The sequence below is a fragment of the Aspergillus niger genome (genome assembly GCF_000002855.4).
Source record: "Aspergillus niger supercontig An09".
NCBI classification, from domain to species: Eukaryota; Fungi; Ascomycota; class Eurotiomycetes; order Eurotiales; family Aspergillaceae; genus Aspergillus; species Aspergillus niger.
The window spans coordinates 679,886-699,298 of NT_166525.1; the positions used below are offsets into that span (position 1 = coordinate 679,886).

The 19,413-nt window shown below is 52.4% G+C and overlaps 4 protein-coding genes across 4 annotated transcripts; 3 read left to right on the top strand and 1 right to left on the bottom strand.

The window, feature by feature from the left end:
• Nucleotides 1–505: 505 nt before the first annotated feature.
• Nucleotides 506–5,978, top strand: An09g03050 (uncharacterized protein; the record flags this gene model as incomplete). The annotated part of the gene is made up of 9 exons (XM_059749696.1): nt 506–616; nt 769–873; nt 990–2,520; nt 2,615–2,707; nt 3,121–3,530; nt 3,575–5,374; nt 5,437–5,547; nt 5,616–5,704; nt 5,807–5,978. The coding sequence occupies 9 exons, from the start codon at nt 506–508 to the stop codon at nt 5,976–5,978; spliced, it is 4,422 nt and encodes a 1,473-aa protein (XP_059601363.1).
• Nucleotides 5,979–6,606: 628 nt separating this feature from the next.
• Nucleotides 6,607–7,781, top strand: An09g03060 (uncharacterized protein; the record flags this gene model as incomplete). Its single annotated transcript, XM_003188745.2, has 2 exons — nt 6,607–6,625; nt 7,153–7,781. The coding sequence occupies 2 exons, from the start codon at nt 6,607–6,609 to the stop codon at nt 7,779–7,781; spliced, it is 648 nt and encodes a 215-aa protein (XP_003188793.2).
• Nucleotides 7,782–8,397: 616 nt separating this feature from the next.
• Nucleotides 8,398–16,415, bottom strand: An09g03070 (uncharacterized protein; the record flags this gene model as incomplete). The annotated part of the gene is made up of 7 exons (XM_001393586.3): nt 8,398–8,421; nt 8,498–8,530; nt 8,938–9,446; nt 9,506–9,711; nt 9,793–15,768; nt 15,830–16,005; nt 16,059–16,415. The coding sequence occupies 7 exons, from the start codon at nt 16,413–16,415 to the stop codon at nt 8,398–8,400; spliced, it is 7,281 nt and encodes a 2,426-aa protein (XP_001393623.3).
• A 976-nt stretch (nt 16,416–17,391) lies between these two features.
• An09g03080 (hypothetical protein) lies at nt 17,392–18,050 on the top strand (the record flags this gene model as incomplete). The annotated part of the gene is made up of 2 exons (XM_059749698.1): nt 17,392–17,464; nt 17,605–18,050. The coding sequence occupies 2 exons, from the start codon at nt 17,392–17,394 to the stop codon at nt 18,048–18,050; spliced, it is 519 nt and encodes a 172-aa protein (XP_059601364.1).
• Between the last annotated feature and the right edge of the window lie 1,363 nt (nt 18,051–19,413).

Here is a 19,413-nt window from a genome sequence, read left to right on the forward strand (position 1 = left end):
AAGGTGAGATGATTTTGGGACTGTGGTGGTCCTGTGGTTGTTGAACATGATGTAGTATTTCCGGTGTCTGAGGTTGGTTTGTGACAGCTTGGGGTCTGGGTGGATCGGCAGGCTTGTGCTGGGGAGAGGATGGAGAAGAGGCGAGTGGGAGGATTTATTCGAAGGATCGAACTCGTTCTATGAATCGTTTTGAGAGTCATGGTGGAAGAAGGTCACAATCTGGTGAAGTCTCTGTGGTAGGAGTGGCTCTTCTCATCTTGTATTTGAAGTTCTATTTTTCACGCGAAAAAGACGCATTCCTGATTAAGTTGTCTCCCGCTTATCTCCGGGATTGAAAGAAGAGCAGCTCCACCGGCATTCAAGTCGTTTAACAATTAGTATCGAGTAGCTTATTATTTGTGAGACACTCAACTGAGCACTCGGATATAAGACTTGCCTGCTACGGTAGCATCTTATCACCGGTCCAGTGCCGATGAATGCCCTCCCCACACTTTGGTGGATCAATATGTCTGATCATATGGATTCTATTACTCCTTCGCCTGGTGGCTTGCGGATACTGCCGTTCGGCTTGGTGAATCCTCATGCTACTGCCATCAATATTGGGTCAGTAGTAGTGGTACATGCAGCCAGGTAGACCCTGGTCACACCCTGCAGCCTGATTAGTACGAGGAGTAGCACGACAGAAACTATAATAAGGCCGACCCCGCCCGGAAAACCAACTGGCACATCTTATGCTTATCAGCTCAATAACATCCTGATTCAACCTAGATTTATCTCGTTCTTTTCGCTTTAGATGAGAAATTCATATCATCATATCATTCCACCACTATCATGACGGACGATTACTTCAACCTAGGCTCGTACAGCCGAACCGTAACGACCAACTCCCCCGACGCCCAGCTATGGTTTAACCGCGGACTTGTCTGGTCATACTCCTTCAATCACGAAGAAGCGTCCCGTTGTTTCATCAAAGCCAGCAAGGCCGATGAGAATTGTGCCATGGCGTACTGGGGCCTGGCCTATGCCCGGGACCAAACTACAACAAGGCCTGGATTCGTTTCGACCTAGCGGATCTGGCCACCACTATTACGGAAATGAGACCCGTGCTCCAACGCGCCCAGGCCCTGGCAGCACAGGGGGCAAGTCCGGCCGAAAGGGCTGTAATTGAGGCCTTGAAGGCTCGATTTCCCAAAGATGATGATGAAACGAAGCCAGAAAACCTGGATCTTCATGCGTTGGATCGTGCCTATGCAGAAGCCATGCGACCTGTCTACGAAGCTTATCCGGAGGACCCTGATATTGTGGCTCTTTTTGTCGAGGCGCTCATGTGCATATCCCCACGGGCTCTGTGGAATCTTGACACAGGTGAACCCTGTGGTCCGCATACCACTGAGGCTCGTCGGGTTCTTGAGAAGGCCATGACCTCCCTTCCTGGGGGCAGTAGCAATCCGGCATACTGCCATCTCTATATCCATCTCATGGAGATGGCGCCGTATCCGGAGATTGCTTTACCAGCTGCGGATCGCCTTCTGCGACTCGTGCCGGATGGTTCGCATATGCTGCATATGCCTAGCCATATTTACGTCGCTTGTGGTGACTACCGAGCGGTCATTGATTCGAACAACCAAGCCATGATTGTCGACGACAAATACTTTGCCAGGGAGCCGGGCACCATCTTATATATTATGTACCGAGCGCACAACATCTACGTGAAAGTCTATGGCGCAGTCATCTCCGGAAACTTTGCAGAGGCGATCTCCGGTATGAAGCGCCTTCAGGAGATCCTCACCCCCGAGCTCTTGTCTATAACCAGCCCCCCGATCGCCAATTGGGCAGAAGGGTTTCTGGGTGCCATAGCCCATGTGTTGATCCGCTTTGGACGGTGGGATGATATTCTCGATTTACAGCTCCCCGAGGACAAGGAGCTATTCGCCTCTACGACAGCGATGATATACTATGCCCGCGGCATTGCTTTGGCGGTACTTAATCGAGTGGACGAGGCCCAAGAAGAAAGGAAGAAATTTGAGGCTGCCCGCGAAAAGGTTCCACCATCTCGCTTGAACAGTCTGCCCGTTCGCGAGGTGGACGTCCTTGAGATCGGGTCGGCTATGCTGAAAGGAGAGATCGAGTATCGCCAGGGCAACTTTGAGGAGGCTTTCAATCACTTGAGACAAGCGACAAAGCTGGAGGATAACCTGGTCTATGCGGATCCTCCGCCGTGGATGCAGCCTGCGCGACATGCCCTGGGGGCTTTGCTTCTTGAACAGGGTCATGTTAGCGAAGCACAGCATGTGTATGAAGAAGATCTGGGATTGAGTGAGACCCTCCCACGTCGGAAGGCAAGACTGAATAATGTCTGGAGTTTGCATGGCTTGTATGAGTGTCTGGTCCGGCAAGGGTTGCACGACAAGGCCCGGTATATCCGTGCTCAACGCGACGTTGCGCTGGCTTCGGCGGATGTTCCCATCAATGCTTCGTGTTTCTGTCGTCTTTCGGCGGTTGAGTCGACCAGCGCTTGTTGTAAGTAGACAGTAGTACCAGATTCAGAGTGCTGTATAGAATTGGTACATGGTTTCCATACAGCCAAAACCCTGCCCAATTGATTCCAGTATAGGCTCACCTCCCATATCTGGTTTACCTCTTTGGGAAACCAGATTGGCCGACGGACAAATGATTACCAAAAGCGGTAAGACGCCGGGCCGGACTTGTAGGTTTCCTAAACGGGAGATGCTTTAACACCGAAGGACATCATCAACACTACTCTCTGTTCTCCCACTTGAACCACCAGAATCTCCTTTCATTTCCCTTTCTCCTCCATTTAGTTCATATCCGAGATTCTCGGATCCTCATATTACCACATATGTCCACCTCCGACTAGCGGGTCCTCCAGCCATCCACTCTCGCCCCACGTCATGGCTCCCGCGCAGCCGGACCAGTTAAATGCAACCAAGCGAAGTATCATGAGAGTAAATCCCCAAAGAAGGCCCGTCCCCACTCGAAGACACAGGAAAGTCCTCTCATGTACGCCGTGTCGCGAACGCAAAGTTAAATGCGATCGCTTAAAACCTTGCGCTCAGTGTGTGCGCGCAAATACCCAAGATGCATGCTTCTACCCTCCAGCTACTTCTTCTCCGTCGCGATCTTCCTCGGGAACGATATCCAGGACTCCTAAGAGGTCTAGAAACATAAGAGAAGATGTGCTACATGAGGGTGCCGGCCGGCATTCACCTGCTGGGCCTTCGCTGCATACACCGCCGTCTACTGTCACGGATGGGAGTACGGACAATATTGGAGATGCTGCTGTGAGAAGATCTATCTTTCGATCGTCGCCGTTGAGTGCGGTGGGTTCGACACAGGGAAGAACTGGCCCTCGGTATTCTCAGGTACAGTTTCATCGTGACGCGGGGCAGATCTCGTCCTCGTCAGGGGATGGTAGCTTTTTTCAAAATCTGTCCCCGTTGTCATTTCGAGGCAAGCAGCAAAGAACCCGGTTCTTTGGACGGAGTCACTGGGCGACTACCCTTGGAATGGTAAGGATCAAGCTATTTCTTTCTTTGATCGATTGATCATCTAGCTAACGAGTCAACTGAAGTTCCCCGATTTCAGCGCCCATTTGCATGAGTACTATCGAAACAAGCAAACTCCCACCAACCCAGGTTTTACGGATTATCTGACCCTGAGACGACTCAAGCACGATCTAAGGGGACCTGATAGACGACGGCAGGGGGGTCAAGTACCCTCCTCAAAACTCAAGCTAGTTGAATTGTTGCCCGATCGTCCTCTAGCTGAGTACTTGATGCAGCTGTACTTCTCAACCTTCGAGACCACACTGCGCATATTACACGTCCCATCATTTACCAGCGAATGGGACGCCTTCTGGGATCGTAGCGCATCCCACATTGACGGATCTCTCAACAGCAACAAGACCGACGTATTGATCGCGAAACTCCTCATGTTAATGGCATGTGCCAGCTGCTTCGCTACCAATAAGGCCGAACCACTAACATCTGCCGGCTTCAACCCGCATTCATTGATACAGAGGTGCCAGAAATGGATCGAAGCAGTCACCACATGGCTAGCATCCATGACAAGCCACGCCCAAATGAATTCAGACGTGATCCAGATCAAATGCCTATTACTGCTCGCACAGCAAGCAACCGCCCAAGAGGGCGACCTAGTCAGCATGGCCTCCGGCTCACTACTCCGCGAAGCGATGCTAATGGGCCTTCATCGGAACCCATGCAACTTCCCCAACGTCTCCCCGTATTGGGCCGAACTGCGAAAACGCCTCTGGCTGACGATCATCGAGCTGGAGCTCCAAGCCTCCCTATATAGCGGGATACCATTGGCAATATCATGGGACGAATTCGACTGTCCCTTGCCATCTGATATCGACGACGAGGACTTTACCATCGAGTCACCGCGCCTACCTCCCCCAAGACGATCTGATACCTTAACCAGAACGTCCTTCCAGATTGCTCTCGCGCGGACCTTGGAAACCCGAATGGCAATATCCAAGATCGTCAACCGGGTACGTCTGAGCGCAACATACGATAATGAAATCATGACCCTCAGCGAACGCCTCACAACAGGACTGGCGCAGGCCCCGCCAGATCTCCGCGACGACACCGGCACAACAACCACCGCAGGTGGTTCACCCGACAACAATAGCAGCACCTCACCCTTCCGCCGCTCATTCTTCCTCTTCCTGCACTACCGCAGCCTCCTCGCTCTGCACCGACCCTTCTTCCTGCGCTTCTCAGAAACCCCCGACGAACCCTTCAATTATTCCAGACGAGTATGCATACAGACCAGCCTAGCTCTACTTTCTCAGCTAGAACACTTCTCAAACCACTGCCCCAACAACAACCACCCATCACCACCACCAGCTGTAAATAACAACCATACTCCCCCACACATCCTCCACCTCAAAGGCGGCCTATTCCGGGACGACATCTTCCACGCCGCGGCAACCATTTGCTTCGAGCTGCGCCTACAAACCAAATCCCAGGACCGCGTAATCGATCCTCCCTTACCGGGTAGTAATATCTCGAAATACATGGACCAAAGTGTCCATTATCAACGGATGGCACTGTTCGAGGGCGTGGATAATGCGATTAGGTATTTCGAGGGAAAGGTGCGGGTGGAGAAGAGAGCGACGAAGATGTTTAGTATCTTGATGATTCTGTTTATGGTGGTTAGGAGTGAGATGGAGGGGGTTCAGATGGATGGGGGTGGAGTAAGGGATGTGTTGAGGGTTGATGATGCTTGTCCGATTGCGTCGCGGAGGTGTAGGGAGGTGTTATTGGAGGGGTATCAATATCAGGATGAACATATTCAAGAAGGAGAGAGTGGTTGGATAATACAGCATCTAGTAGGTTTTATTCACGGTCTTCGGGTGGTGTTATTCTGGATATACTGGCTAAGTATAAGCAGGCATATTCATCGCAAATGCAGGGTTCGGAGACAGAATCCGTTGGAGATGCGTGTCATCATACAAATGCTCTGCGGCCTATGGGTTGGGACGAGGCTGTGGGTGGTGATTTGGTACGTGTTTGCATCCAGGAGCTCCTGGTTTTGATGTGCCTCGATTCTGACTATCTCTTTGAATGTAGAGGCATCTCGATTTCGACTGGTGTTTCGCGCTTGATCCGTTATCTCCTTATCCGATGAATAACTGGTCGGATTTGGATCCTTTGGTTATGTGAGGCTGCCATTTCAGCTTACGTTGAAGATTGGCACATTGCCTAGGTTTTACGAAACAGGTTGGTTGTGTCAACCATTAGAATAGAGTATGGGTTTGTAGAGGTCAATCCTTTAGATACACCTACCAGTGTGGTTCCTGTCGGCGTATGAGCAACCCCCGCCCAGAACCCCGACCAGTGGAACATAACTTGGACAGCCTACCCCATACTGGTGGTGCATGTCTCAGTGCACACTCCCAGGATGGACAGAAAATTGATGCAGCTGGTGCATAAGGAATGGCGGCCTACGAACCTCCCCGTGACTTTACAGACTACTATAGATACCCCTCGATTGAAGATTACAGCCGTGCAACCCCCCTCGTATCTGGTCATGCCTTGACCATATTACCGTGATCTCTGCTCAGTCGGTTTCTCCTCGGAGACTGGTTCTGTCGACCCTGTCTAGAATGTTGGGGCTCAGCACGGCAAAAAGCGGGCCACCCATCCACACGTGACGCCGGGGATTGCCGAGTGTCTCAACAAGGGAGGCGGGTGCCTGCACGGCCGAAGGGAAGGCCACCACCAACTCGTATAGTAGCCTCCCTGGAAGCACCCTGATCGGAGCAAATTGGTTAGCAATGTAGTATATGCAGCTCCCCTAGCTGCTGATCTGCCTATTCTCTAGAGGTCCAATTCGACCAAAATGTGACCGATGGCGCCTTTGGGTGTCCGGTGAGTTGGGGTGTTTGCACTGTTTGCATGGTTGGGGGTGAACATTGCCGACGAGAATCCCCAAGGAATTGCCGGCGGGGGGCAAAGAAAGAAAGGGGAGCCTCGTAGCCAACACAAAATACTCAGTATCTTGAATCCAACAGACTGTCCGACAAGCACACTGCGATATCTCACTTGAACATCAGCTATCATGGCGCCCACTGCTACAGGTACGTGAGCATCAGCACCAGCAGAACAGAACCATCCATTCTTGGCGTTTCTGGATAGACTTGCAAAGCGGCGGCGGCCCACAGATTTTACCTTTTCCTCATCTTTTCCCTCAACTTCCCTGCCACCGAACCCTCAGCGTGTCGTTTTGCCCCCGTTTCTGTATCACTGTGCTTGCTTCATCGTATGCGAATTTGCAAAACGTATTGATATCCTTGCGCTTTCATTTGTGGTTTCCGTTCCTTTTCGGGGTTCCCCTGGCAGTGACTCATCCTCGTGGTGCTGCATTTTCCGTCAATTCTGTTGTCTTCATACCCTCTTCACACCATCATGGAGTCCACAAGGCTTGTTTCGCGACTGCAGCGGATGTATTCCAGGGTCGGAATATATACCTCTCCCCGGTCGGGGGCGCAGCCAAGTTCTCGAGCCAGCCTTCCTCTTCCCTCCCAGCGTGTCTCCTTTTTTCCACCACGACAAGCCGCCTGCTTTTCCACCACCAAGCCACCAGCGTGTGCTAATACAGACTCAGACCGTTTCACCTCCGCTCTGCACCAGAACAAAGACTGGGCAGCCCAGATCTCCAAGGAAGACCCCTCACTGTTCCCCACGCTCGCGAACGGCCAGCAGCCCGAGATTCTCTGGATCGGCTGCTCCGATTCCCGATGCCCCGAAACCACTCTCCTTGGTCTTAAGCCGGGCGATGTCTTCGTCCACCGCAACATTGCCAACGTCCTGCACGCGGGCGACCTCAGCTCGTCTGCCGTGATCGAGTACGCGGTCCGTTACCTGCGCGTCAACCATGTAGTCCTCTGCGGTCACACCAGCTGCGGCGGTGTTGCTGCTGCCCTGGGTAACAAGCAGTTGGGAATCCTGGACCCCTGGTTGCTTCCCCTGCGCCAGCTCCGGGCGAAGAACCTGGATCTGCTGAACTCGCTGCCGGCTGACCAGGCGAACCTCAAGCTGGTCGAGCTGAATGTCTTGGAGGGTGTCAAGCTGTTGAAGGAGAAGAGCGTGGTGTTGGAAGCGATCCAGGAGCGTGGGTTGCAGGTTCACGGGTTGATTTATGATGTTGGAAGCGGTGTTCTTCGGGAGTTGGATACCGACGAGTCGGAGGAGGCAATCAAGGCGCGGCTCACATCGTTCAAGACGGATGTTTAGGAGGAAGAAGGGAAGGAGTTTCGTTTCAGATTGGGGTTCGGGTCGGGTTCAGTCCATCTGTTGTTTCGTTCTTGTTATTGTATTCAGCGAACCGCGAGTGTCAGCCAATGTCGATGCATTTTCATCTTTCAACTTCCATTTCTTCCATCATGGTAAGAGCGATGAGCTCATCAAGTAGCAAGATGCCTCATCGTAGATGATCAATAGAGTTAATGAAGAAAAGCAGTGTATGTATGTATGTGTGTGATGGGGACAGCAGTGTTAGGTGTGGAGTCAAGGAATCAATAGTAGCAGTGAGGAAGAAAGTAGACGGAAGTAAGAAGATGAAGAGAAGAAGAGAGAGAAGAGAGAAGAGAGGGAGGGGGGAACTCCTGTTCCAGAGTGTCTCTCGCTCTCTAACTTCCCACTCCCTCCCGCATTCTCAATATTATTAGTTCGTCTGCCTCGCCCGGAAGGACCGCGGTGGAGCCCCCGGTTGTCCCGATCAGGGATAGTTCCGGCCGAAGCGGGAGTTGCTTCGGGATTGCCTTTCGGATTTTGGTTTCCTTTTTTTTTTTTTTTTCCTTTTCTTTTTGACTAATCTCTTATTCCCTTTTCGATTATTATTATTTCATACTTATTGAAGGTTATTATTATAATTCTGTTACAAAGTATTTATTGTATTTTGGTGTTCCCTGGGTAAGTATTGGGACCTGAGGCAGCAATCGAGTACGTACTGGGTTATCGCAGGCATAGCCGTCCTCACTAATCTGCACCCAACCCAGGTGATCGACTACAGCCTATCTCTCAAGTACTCTTTAGACAATATACCATCTACATTGAAACCTTTTGAACACTATCACGCGGTGGAAGATATTGACAGCAGATGAATCTGCAGGGATTTTTTCCAATCCCAAAATTGTATTGGCTGAGAACGACCTGGACATCATTCAGATCGTAATGCGAACTTCTATATACATACAGGAGAGATTATATTATGACAGACAGTAAAATTATATCCAAGGGGCGTAGGTAGGGAGGGAAGGAAGGAAGGAATGGTGGGACGTATGTTAAATGTTCATGCCCGGTGGTGCCCAAGCGCACCACCACATCATTAAGGCGTTCAAGGTTTGGAAAGCTGCTCTTTCCGGAAGAAGAGGAGGAAGCCAGCACACACCAACAGCTGACAAAACAGGGCCACCCAGAACCACGCATTGGCCACTGCACTTCCTCCAAAGGTAGGGTCCGGCGACACAGGGCCGGGCCCGACGTTATTCGGGGCAAACGCCCGCGCACAGATGGTGGCAATGGAACCAAGCACCTGCGAGCAGATCAGGGTGAACAGCATGTGCATGCGGGTGAGGGTCTGCAGGAGGATGATACCGAACCCGAGACCCTGGATGGAATCCAACACGCCCAGCCAGAGCCAGAGACTCCTCGAGGCCAAAGCTCCGCCGAGATAGCCTCCGGAGACCCAGGGAAGGAAGTAACCGATGCCCGAGACACCCCACCAGATTTGAATGAAGCGAGGTGCTCCAAGTCCGCACGCAAACACGGGCAGGAACCAGCTGTGGGACTTGAAATAGCGGCTGACGACGAACAGGAAGCCCGCCCAGACGAACCCGTAGAAGACGATACAGAGAATAACGATTTGCCAGGCCTTGGCGTGATTGGAAGACCAAAGGACTGCGGACTAGAGTTAGCTTATCAATTCGACACGATGTGGCAGGGAAAGTTAGACTTACAGCCCCAGTTGCGGCCGTACGGTGCGCTGAGGAAGAAGTTTTGCAGGATGACGGCAACGAAGTTCCAGAGGACGATCTTGCGGCGGAATACGGACTTGTAAAAGGAGGCCACTTTGCCCGGGGTTTGGCGATAGTAGTTAGGAAGTCCAAAGAGAAGCAGCAATCCAACAGCCCAGAGGAAGATTGCAATCGGGTAACAGATGGCACTAGAGGAGATCAGTGTTAGCGGGTCACAAGATGGAATGACTGGCTGATTGATGAACAATCAGAGGGTTCAATGTACTCACGTCATCTTCCAGCTATTGGCGATGTTGTTCGTCGAGGTCAACAGACCCTGGCTGGATGCCTTGGTCAGAGTGGAACCCCAATACCACAGTCCGATGATATAAGCCGACTGGATACCCTGAATGAGACAAGCCCGGAAGATCCAGGTTTCGACCGGCGCACCACCTTCGTCACCAAAGTTCAAGGCGAAGAAGATGGAACCGCTAGACGAGGCAGCGGCGTAACATCCACTTCCGATGTTCTGGATCCAACCCCGGTTGAATGAATTGGGTTCAAAGTGAGCGGAGCCGATCAGAAGGAAGGCAAGGCCATAGAAGAACCAGGGAGCCGAGAGGCACACCACCGATTTGAAGTAACGGAACACAAGCCACCAAAGGATCGAGGTGATCAGGTAGGTGGTTGCGATACCATAGAGCTTCTCGGCCGTCTCACCAACCTCACCGGTAAGCAAGGTCACCTGATAAGAGTTGGCTGCAATGATCTGACCCAAGGCAAGGAATAACGAGTAGACTGGCCAGTCTCCAACACGAATCTGCATCCACTTGCGCAGACCCGTCGGAGGCACGTAGTCCTTGCCCAGGAGGAACTCGTCATCTTCCGTGTCGCGGGACTCCCGGTCATAGTCACCACTCACCCGGGAGCCCGTATCATCGTAGTAGGAGCCAACAGGGGAGGCACCATGCTTGTCCCGGAAGACAGACGACGCGGGGGATTTTAGACGACCCAGTCGGGCATCGCGGAACTTGTCGAACCATTCCTTCTCACTCTTGATGAGATATTCCTCAATGCAAAGCTGGGATTCGGAGTTCGAGCCGTTCAAGCCGACCAGCCTCTTGTCGAATGCCTTGTAGTACTCGCCAGTAGAATCCGTAAAGAAGGGGTCAACCTTCTGGAGCTTGAAGTCCGTCTTGGTACCAACGACCGAATCCAGGGACAGGACAGACGCGCTACTGAGTCGGCTACCGGCATCCCCAAGCCTGGGTGGCGGAAGGAGGCTCTGTGTAGGAGGTGGGACGGGGCCAGGGCTGCTAGGAAGCTGTCGCGGATGCAAGGAGTCTTGACTATAACGGCGGACGCCCGGACTCGTCGGCATACCCACTCCCTGCTGCTGGACAGCCTGCAAGCGACGTCCTTCCTCGACCTGAGCCGGGGTGAGAGTGTACTCGTCGTCCGCATCCTGCTGATCCCCAATGTCCTCGTGGTCTTCTTCGACGTCGGTCATGGCCCCTGCGGTGTCTTCGTGTTCGGGGATGCTGTCGCGCTGGCGTCCACGACGGCCACGGCGCTCTTGATGACCAGGTCCTGAGCGAACACCAAGAGAAAGCTGTCGTTGCAGGCCGGACCGCGGCTTTTCCGTCCCACTGGGGCTGATGTCTCGACTGTAGTTTGTTTTCGGATCTGTGACATATTCACTGAGACGGTTCAGGTTAGAATAGCTGCTTTCCCGAGAATGAGCCAAGGGAGTCTGCATTCCAGGGGGCATTAGTGGACTTGACGGCTGGCTTAAGATGCCACCCGGCGTGGTAGTTCCAGACGGGGTGAAGGGTCGACCGTTATGTTTAACCAATTCCTTGTTGTGCACTTGGATGGCGGTGGTTTGCAGGATCTCCAAGTCTTCCACCCACTGGGCGACCGGGAAGCGCTGTTTGGCGGACCGGGCACGCATCATAGCACGAGTTTCCGTTTTCGAACTGAGAGCCGCGTCGATAGCCAGCTTGAACTGAACGAGCAAATGGGAGGTAGCTGTCGATTCCACATTGTACCACCAACCTGGCATCTGACCGAGACCACCAACCCGGGCACCGATACCCAGAGCTCCCTTACGTCCGAACTCGACGGCGACCAGACCGAAGGGCTCGTCACGAGAGGGAATCAGCGCGAATTCAGCACCAGAGAAGATGTAGGGGGGCAATGCCGTGAACTCAGGTCTAGAGAACACTCGTCCGGGGTAGACCTTCATCATGTGATCGAGTTTGAGGGCCGCGAATTTACCGTAGAGATCGATAACTGGTCCAACACAAATGAGCTGAACATTGGGGCGTGCTTCCAGGACAGCAGGCATGACGTCGGCGATCAAATCAACACCCTTCTGCATCGACCAACGACCAACGAAGACAAGCAAATCGGCGTCAGGGTTCTGTTCAAGACCGGCCCACTCCTGAGCTTGACGCTTGAGGTCGCCTCGACCGGCTTCATAAGTCGGGTCCACGCTCACATTGTCACCCATGGCGCTGGCCTGTTCCTTGCTCCACTCACCGACATCAGACGGATCAGGGTTAGGTAGGTTTCCAACCTTGCGGAGACCCCAGAAAATGGGGTAACGCGCGTAGGACCGCTTTCCGTACTTCTTAGACACACCAACAGCACCGAAACCTTGTTGGTGAACACGGAGATAACTAGCACCCGAGTGGAGCAAGTTGAACACCTCTCCAAACTGCACGTAATGCCTCACGGTCTCGATATCCAGATTGAACACGGAGCAAACTTCCTCCTTTTCTTTCTGCGTCCGCATGGGCCACAAACCTTGGAACTCGGCGTTATGCAGGGAAAGACAGGCAGGTACTGTGTCAGGAAGTAGATACAGTGGAGCCAGGGAACCATGGTAGTCGTTGATATGATACAGGTCGATAGGGAATCTCTTGCAGGCTTCCGCAATGCACTGATTCCAGGCCGAGTAGTAAATGGCGCTGTTCAGGTCGTCCATGCGAGCCGGGTAAGGCTCTGACTTAGACTGTTGACGGAACACAGGGGCATCCAGCAGAACATAGGTGATGTTATTCAAGACGTGATACTGGACCTGGACCTCGTACGAATTGCCAAGAATGGTGACATGCATGGGCTCTGCGGGTTTGTCCACGGGGTAATCGACACCCCCAACGCAAGGCACCACCCAGATCAAGTCTTGATGACCCAGAGTCTTACCCATGAGTTGCGCCATGACACCAAGACCACCAATCTTGATCTTGATGGCCCAATCCTCAATGTCGTACTCCATGGTGGCGATCAGGACCATGCGACGCTTGCCGCTAGCAGCACCACCAATCGCCGTGTCAGTCTGGAGGAACCCGGACTTGTTCGCCAGACGCATGAGAGGGTTTGAGTTTTCCTCATCACCGCCACGATTGCGATTGCGCTTGAACTTCCGCCGCAAGGCCAATGGGATCATCTGGTGTTTTTCGCTCACACCAACCTGGTTGAATTTGACCTTGTAGAAAGACTTCATGAAAGCCCACACACCGGCTGCGCCCGTGATGACGGGGATGATCCAAAAGAGCACATACATGGCGATCTGAGTATTCTGATGCCCGACGGGGAACAGCTGGAAGCGCATGGTCCCGTCATCAATGAAGATATTCCACGAAATGTAGGGAGAGGGGGGGTGTTCAGTGATGTTAATCAATGTCGCGGACAGCGAAGAGGGCGGCATGCGATCGAGAACCGAATCATTATCGGCATCTCCCAGGACCCAACTCTGGTCAGGCTCCCCATCAGGGTTCATACCCCAAATGTTCAATTGAGCTTGAGCAGGCCATTCCGCGGTGAAATGATATTTCCAGAGACCGTCAACGCTGTCCTGGCGGACCACGTTGTCCAGACCTGCATCATACCCATACTGGTTGTAGGGTCCGTTGAAGAAGACGTGAGGGAAACGGCGTGGAACATTCTCGTTCCAGCCCGCGTCTCCCTCTTGGACGTAATCGCTGCTGCCGGTCCAACGACTCCAATACTCCACGCGAACGTGGTTTCCTTTCCATGACTGCTTCTTGGTTCCCGACCATTCGAGTTCCTCAATAGTGTCATTTCCGCCCCTGTAGTCAATCCAATCGGAGAAAGTGGTACCCCAATTCGTAGAATAGCGATACTTATCAGCACCCGCGGCGTGGTGCTGGATGAAAAGGGTGCCGTTGGATTCCTTATGGAGCAAACTAGTTGAATAGTTCGCACTGCTGAAAATCATCGGATTATCAATCTGGCCGATGCGGAAGAGGAAATGGTCGACGGCGTTGGTGGTTGCGTTCCCACTCTCTGTGCTGACATTGTTGACTGTGAGACGATGAATGCCGTTGTACACACCTGTCAGGTTGGCCGCCCACATCCACACCCCGGGAATCTGGCCGGTCCAGCTGGTGTTAGTGGCGGGGACTGACTTGCAGTTGACACTGCCAGAATCGACAGAGGGGGCCTTTCCAATTTCGGTCGATGACGAAAGGGTAATGGACTTTGTCACCGAGTCGCAATCCATTTCTTCGGAGAAGTAAATTTCGACCTCCACGTTCTCGTCTGCGTTCGGGGCCACGGTCGAGCGGATCGGGACATCGTGTCCCGGAGTGAACTTTGTAATCATCGGCCTGGGTTTAGTAAAGCGGGTTTTAGGCACGTAGGCCCGGAATTCATAGGCGGACATGGTCATATTAGCCAAGCAGCCACTGTATGCAGTTGATCCGTTCAATCCCAACTTGGTGGGGGAATCGATCAGCTGGTGCTCGTCATACGGGTGGAACAGGTTTTTGACCCAGGTGCCACTATCGAAGGGGGCAATCAGAGCTGTATCATTATCCGAGCAGTCAAACTTGTAATCAATGGTGCGGTTCGTGTTGTGGTAAACCAGCCAGACAGGCTGGTTCTTCGCATCGGAGCCCAAATCCTGCACATCCGCGTTCACATCACGAAGAATCGACCAGAGTCCGGTCTCGGTGGCTGTGCCGTTGGAACCGAGATAGTACACGTCCTCGGTGTGGTTCGAGAGCTTTTGAATAGTATAGCCGTCATTGAGGACGGGGAACTGTTCGCGCATCTGATACATATGCTTAATGATATTGCGCACGGGATGAGACGGGTCACGATGATCGTAGGCCACCGTGGGGTCGTGGCAGCCCTGACGGCCGGACTCAATGGGCCAATTATAGTACTGAGACGATTCCAAGGAGAAACAGCCATGATCCCTCCATGCGGTGGCAGGAGACATGGCCTGCCGACCGTAGATGTAGTTCGATGCCGTGGCATCCAGTACGTAAAACGCCTGTTCCTCGCCCCAGAGAAGGAGCGGAATTCCGGGGAGCAGAAGAGTCGTGATGTACAATCCAAGCAACTGACGCTCCACGCCCTTTTCCACCGTGGGCCAACGGAAGACATCCTGGTTGGTAGCCCCGTACATGTGGCGGGGGTCGAACTTGCCTGTATTCGCATTGACCAGATCGTTGGACTGCAGCATGAGATTCCAGGCATCAACCCAGTCGACTGGCACATCGTAACCGGCAGCCAAGTTACCATCCATGCCCAGGAAGCGGGTCAGCGCTCGGTAAATGGAGTAGTGGAAGGCTGCACCATCAATCGCCTCATGTCCCACTTCACGCAGGAAATACTGGGCGTCGGAAGTGTTGGTCAGCTTCATGGCTGCCTCCGCCGAGTCAGGGAACTGGTTGGGCTGTCTTCCTCGGCCCAAGTAGATGGAACCAAAGGTATTACCACCCGTGATTTCGCCCGCAATGAAGAAGTTCTCTTTTCCTACGGCGCGGGCGCACTCGCGGTACGCATTGGACATATCTCCGAGGGCGTCGACGGTTGCCTGAGTCGCCTTGTCGTACCGGAAACCGTCAATATCGAGCGACTGAATAATGATGCAGGAGTGGCGGATCAAACGCTCGCGCACGGAGGGAACCCATTCACGGAGTCGATCCTGAACGGAGGCGAATTTTGCCAGCTGACGTTGCCAATCGGGGAAGACACCAAAGGCCTCAATATCACCGTACTGGTCGAAATCACTGTTGTAACATCCGACAAGCTCCTCGGTGACTGACGCTTGAACGGGGTAGCCATCCTCGAACCAGAAGCGGGGGTAGTCGCACGTCTCGTTGTAGTCATTGCCAATGTCGAAGTCCACATAGCGGCGGTCAGTCTTCCACACCGTTTGGTGTTCCTTCACGGAGAAGGGGGTGGTGGTGTTCAGATAGCCATCAAATCCGATCAAATCACCCATCCTAAAAATTGCAGGTTAGTTTGTTGGGTAGGAAAGAGGGGAAAAGGCAGCGGCAAACTTACGTTGCGATGGTGTTATCGAAGATGACATACATCCCGCGCTTGTGAATTTCCGTGATGGCATTGCGCCACGTCTGCAGGTTACCATAGTGTTGATCCAACAATGTCGTGTCCAAAGCCGAATAACCGTCAGATCCCCAGGGCTGGTTCATGAGGATTGTTCCGGCAAGATAGAGACCCTAAACCATCGTCAGTAATTGATCGCAGCATCGGACAAGCCACAGGGACCGACCTTGATTCCCATGCCCTGCAAGTAATCCAAGGTATCCAGCAGGCCGGCAACATCGCCACCATGGCGCATCTGATTCGAGCGGAGGTCATGTTCGAACAGGGTGCCATTGATGTTGTCGTTTGTGGGGTCACCGTTGACGAAGCGGTCGAGAAAGAGGGTGTAGACGGGGAAGCGCCAATTGTCCGGGGAGGGGAAGTAGTCCCCGGTATGATTGGGCCATGTTCCCCAATAGTCCGCCGGGTTCGTAGCGGACTGGTTCTGATTGAAGTTGTAGTCGACGAGGGACTCGTCGTAAGGCCAGGCCGTTGCAGTTGTTGCGAAACAGGCGAGCAGCGTGCCGGAAATAGCCCACTTCATGCTGGGTGGGAAGGTCGCGGCGACCCGGGATGACCACCGGTCAACAAACCAGGAACACAACGTTGAGCCAGATCGATGCGGTTATGGAGTTCGCCAAAGACTGGAGGGGAAAGAATGGGTTCTGACTCGTCACCAGATTGATTGCGATCTCTCTTCGCTGGGGGTGCAGGTCACTCAATGATAGTCGGTTGAGTGGATAGATGGGACTGATAACGAGCGATAGATAGGGTGCAGATAACGAGAGAAACACAGGCACGCTTCGTTAACGAGTGAAATCTATGGGGAATCACAATGCAACAACAACTAAAACAAGAAACGATGCATGAGATCAGAGATAAGAGGGATCAAGCGAGAGAGGAGAAAGTGGAAGAGAGAAAGAGAGAGAGAGAGAGAGGAAAGATGATACGAGGAATAGGAGGAAGAGAAAGTGTCAGAGGGGAGATGATGGGGAACAAAGGCAAGAAATCCAAATGGAGAAAAAAGCTAATCACACTCCAACTAGTAAGGTAATTAGCTAGCAGCGATGCTGAGGCTCAGCAATGAGAGGCTGGACTGGGGGGGGCACAACATCGATATCCGCGATAGTGGATCGAGGGAGGGGAGAAACGATGAAATGAAAAAAAAGAAACAGAAGCAGACTAGACGTCTCGTCTTGTCTCGTCTATGTGTATTTTGCTAATAATAACCCCCAAGCTGACTGGAGAACCACTCTGAATGGCTTCCCGGTGCCAGCTCACTCGTATAGGAATTGTTCCCCGGGTAAGAAAGATATCGAAGCCACGCCGGAGGGACTCTAGCCTTGTCCAGAGCGAGTGGGAGGGGCGGTTCCCTTTGGCTATGACGGAATACTTTTTGCCTGCTCAGAAGAGGACTAGACCGCGGCAGTGCGGTGCAAAGTCCAAAAGGGGAATTTAAAAATAAGTATGAAATGAAAAATTGAAAATTCAGAATGGACAAGAGTGAATAAAAAAAAAATATGAATAACGGAAGCGGACCATTGGGTGGTCCGACAGCCATCCTATGGAAAAATATGAGCCAATTCTCGTATAGTAAGTAGGCTATTCGGGAGCCGTTAGTTAGGTTTCCTCTCGGACCGGAAAGCAGTTTAAGGTGGAGCCCAAGGGGCAGTTGGACTGGATCACTGGATGTCTTGAAAGAAGGGTTCTTTCCGCCCACTTGATACCGCCAGGCCCTCACCAATCCCCATTAAGATATAGTCCCTCCCTTTTAAGCCCCCCCCGAAGACTGGACCCTTCGTGGCCCCTCCGAGGACTTCCTTATTGTTCCCATCGCCTATATCCGTGCCATGGGAAAGAGGTAAAGCAACAGACCCCTTCTGCTGCTGCTGCTGCTGCTTCTAAAGGTATTTTCGGGGCCAATACAATCAATCAGCCAGATCGTATTCACGCCCAAGCGAAACGATACCTGAAGAGGCAGCAATACGGTGGCGTGCAGCCAATCTCGGTAACGAAAAAACTTTATTGGCCCTCTTCTAAGACACTCTACACAATAGTGCAGGTGATGTCTTACTGTCATCAAGTTGCTCGTTTTCTCTCAATTTTTTTGGGAGGAAATTTTGGGTCTGATAAGGACGGACCCTCCCGATTGGTGGCGGAGGGACCGGGATTTGACTAGTCTACTAGTAGTATACGACTTGAGAGAAGTTGATGGTTGTGATACCGTAATAGGGGTGGTGGTAGTCCGGTAGTCGTTTTTTTTTTTGTATACTTTAGTTCGTCTGGTGTAAAGGATCAGACGTATACATTATCTGCTGCCCGTAACTCGCAGAAGGGGGAGGTGAGCCATCCCATGCATGCAGCGGGTTTGGTGGTGTGTTTGTTCCTGAATATGGTATGTGTGTGTCTGTGTGTGTATTTTTGGGGCCAACAGTATTATCCCAATCATCATCAATCCGCCAACTTCCGTGGCGTTGATTTCGGGCCTCCAACTGCAAAGAGGGAAAAATTGGTAAAAAAGAAAAGAAAGGCAAAGAAATGAAAAAGTAAAAGACCAAAAATACCGATGAGCCAGTCATAACCCGGAGATGGTTCCGTGGTTGATCCCGAAGCGATCCTGACCGGTTGAAAGTTTCCAGAAAGCTGTCACCGACCGAGAGCGGGCCCCTGCACTCTTTGCCTGCTATTTTGGCTCGTCTGCCCGGTTCGACTGCCAAGCCCCTGTGTCACTTTTTTCTTACACTCCCTCGCAGCGGAGAAGGGCAAAACAGAAACATAACATGGAATAAAAGACAGAAAAAATCTGACGCGGGCCTTGCCACTTGTTTTTCTTTCCAACAAGCCCGAGGAATGATTGATTAAGCATACCATCACCACTGCCTAACAGTACTCGCCCCTGCAGGGTGCCTGCTTTTCTCTCCATGGCACACAGACCCGACACTACTGAGTAAGATGCCAGAAGAAAGATTTGTTGGTGCCACTGGGAAACCATCCTGGCCAGGCGGAAGTGGGTCTCGGGCGAAGGATTTACGGGATCGCAGATTCGAATCTGGATGGTCTTTGGTCGGGTTCCCGTGAGGCGGGCAGCCACACTGGGCTTGGAGAGAGGGTCTTGCTACATGGGTTGGACCCTTGGCATCCCGGTGTGCTATTCTTTTCACAATTCACACAGCACAGAGATAGATAGATAGATGGGACTAGTCTTTTTTCAGTCTCGCGGGGGACTAATGAAGGACCCAAGTGGTGACCACTACTGATTTCTGCTAAAGGTCTGATCCAATACAGGCAGCGCCAACCCACTACGAAGCATCGGCCCATGCATGTCTTACTCACTTGGCTTATTTCCATCCCTCGCGGGCCAATGGTCGCCTGCACATTGATTATCAGCCAGGGCAGAATCATCCAGGAGCGAACATTATATAATTTCCGAGCAACACCACCGTTTCCAATAATAAGATTCATACTTGTTTTTCTTCCTCCCTGGCCCCCACTTGGCGGTAAGGTACCGTCAGTACGGTGAAACTTGCAGCGGCCGCTGGTAA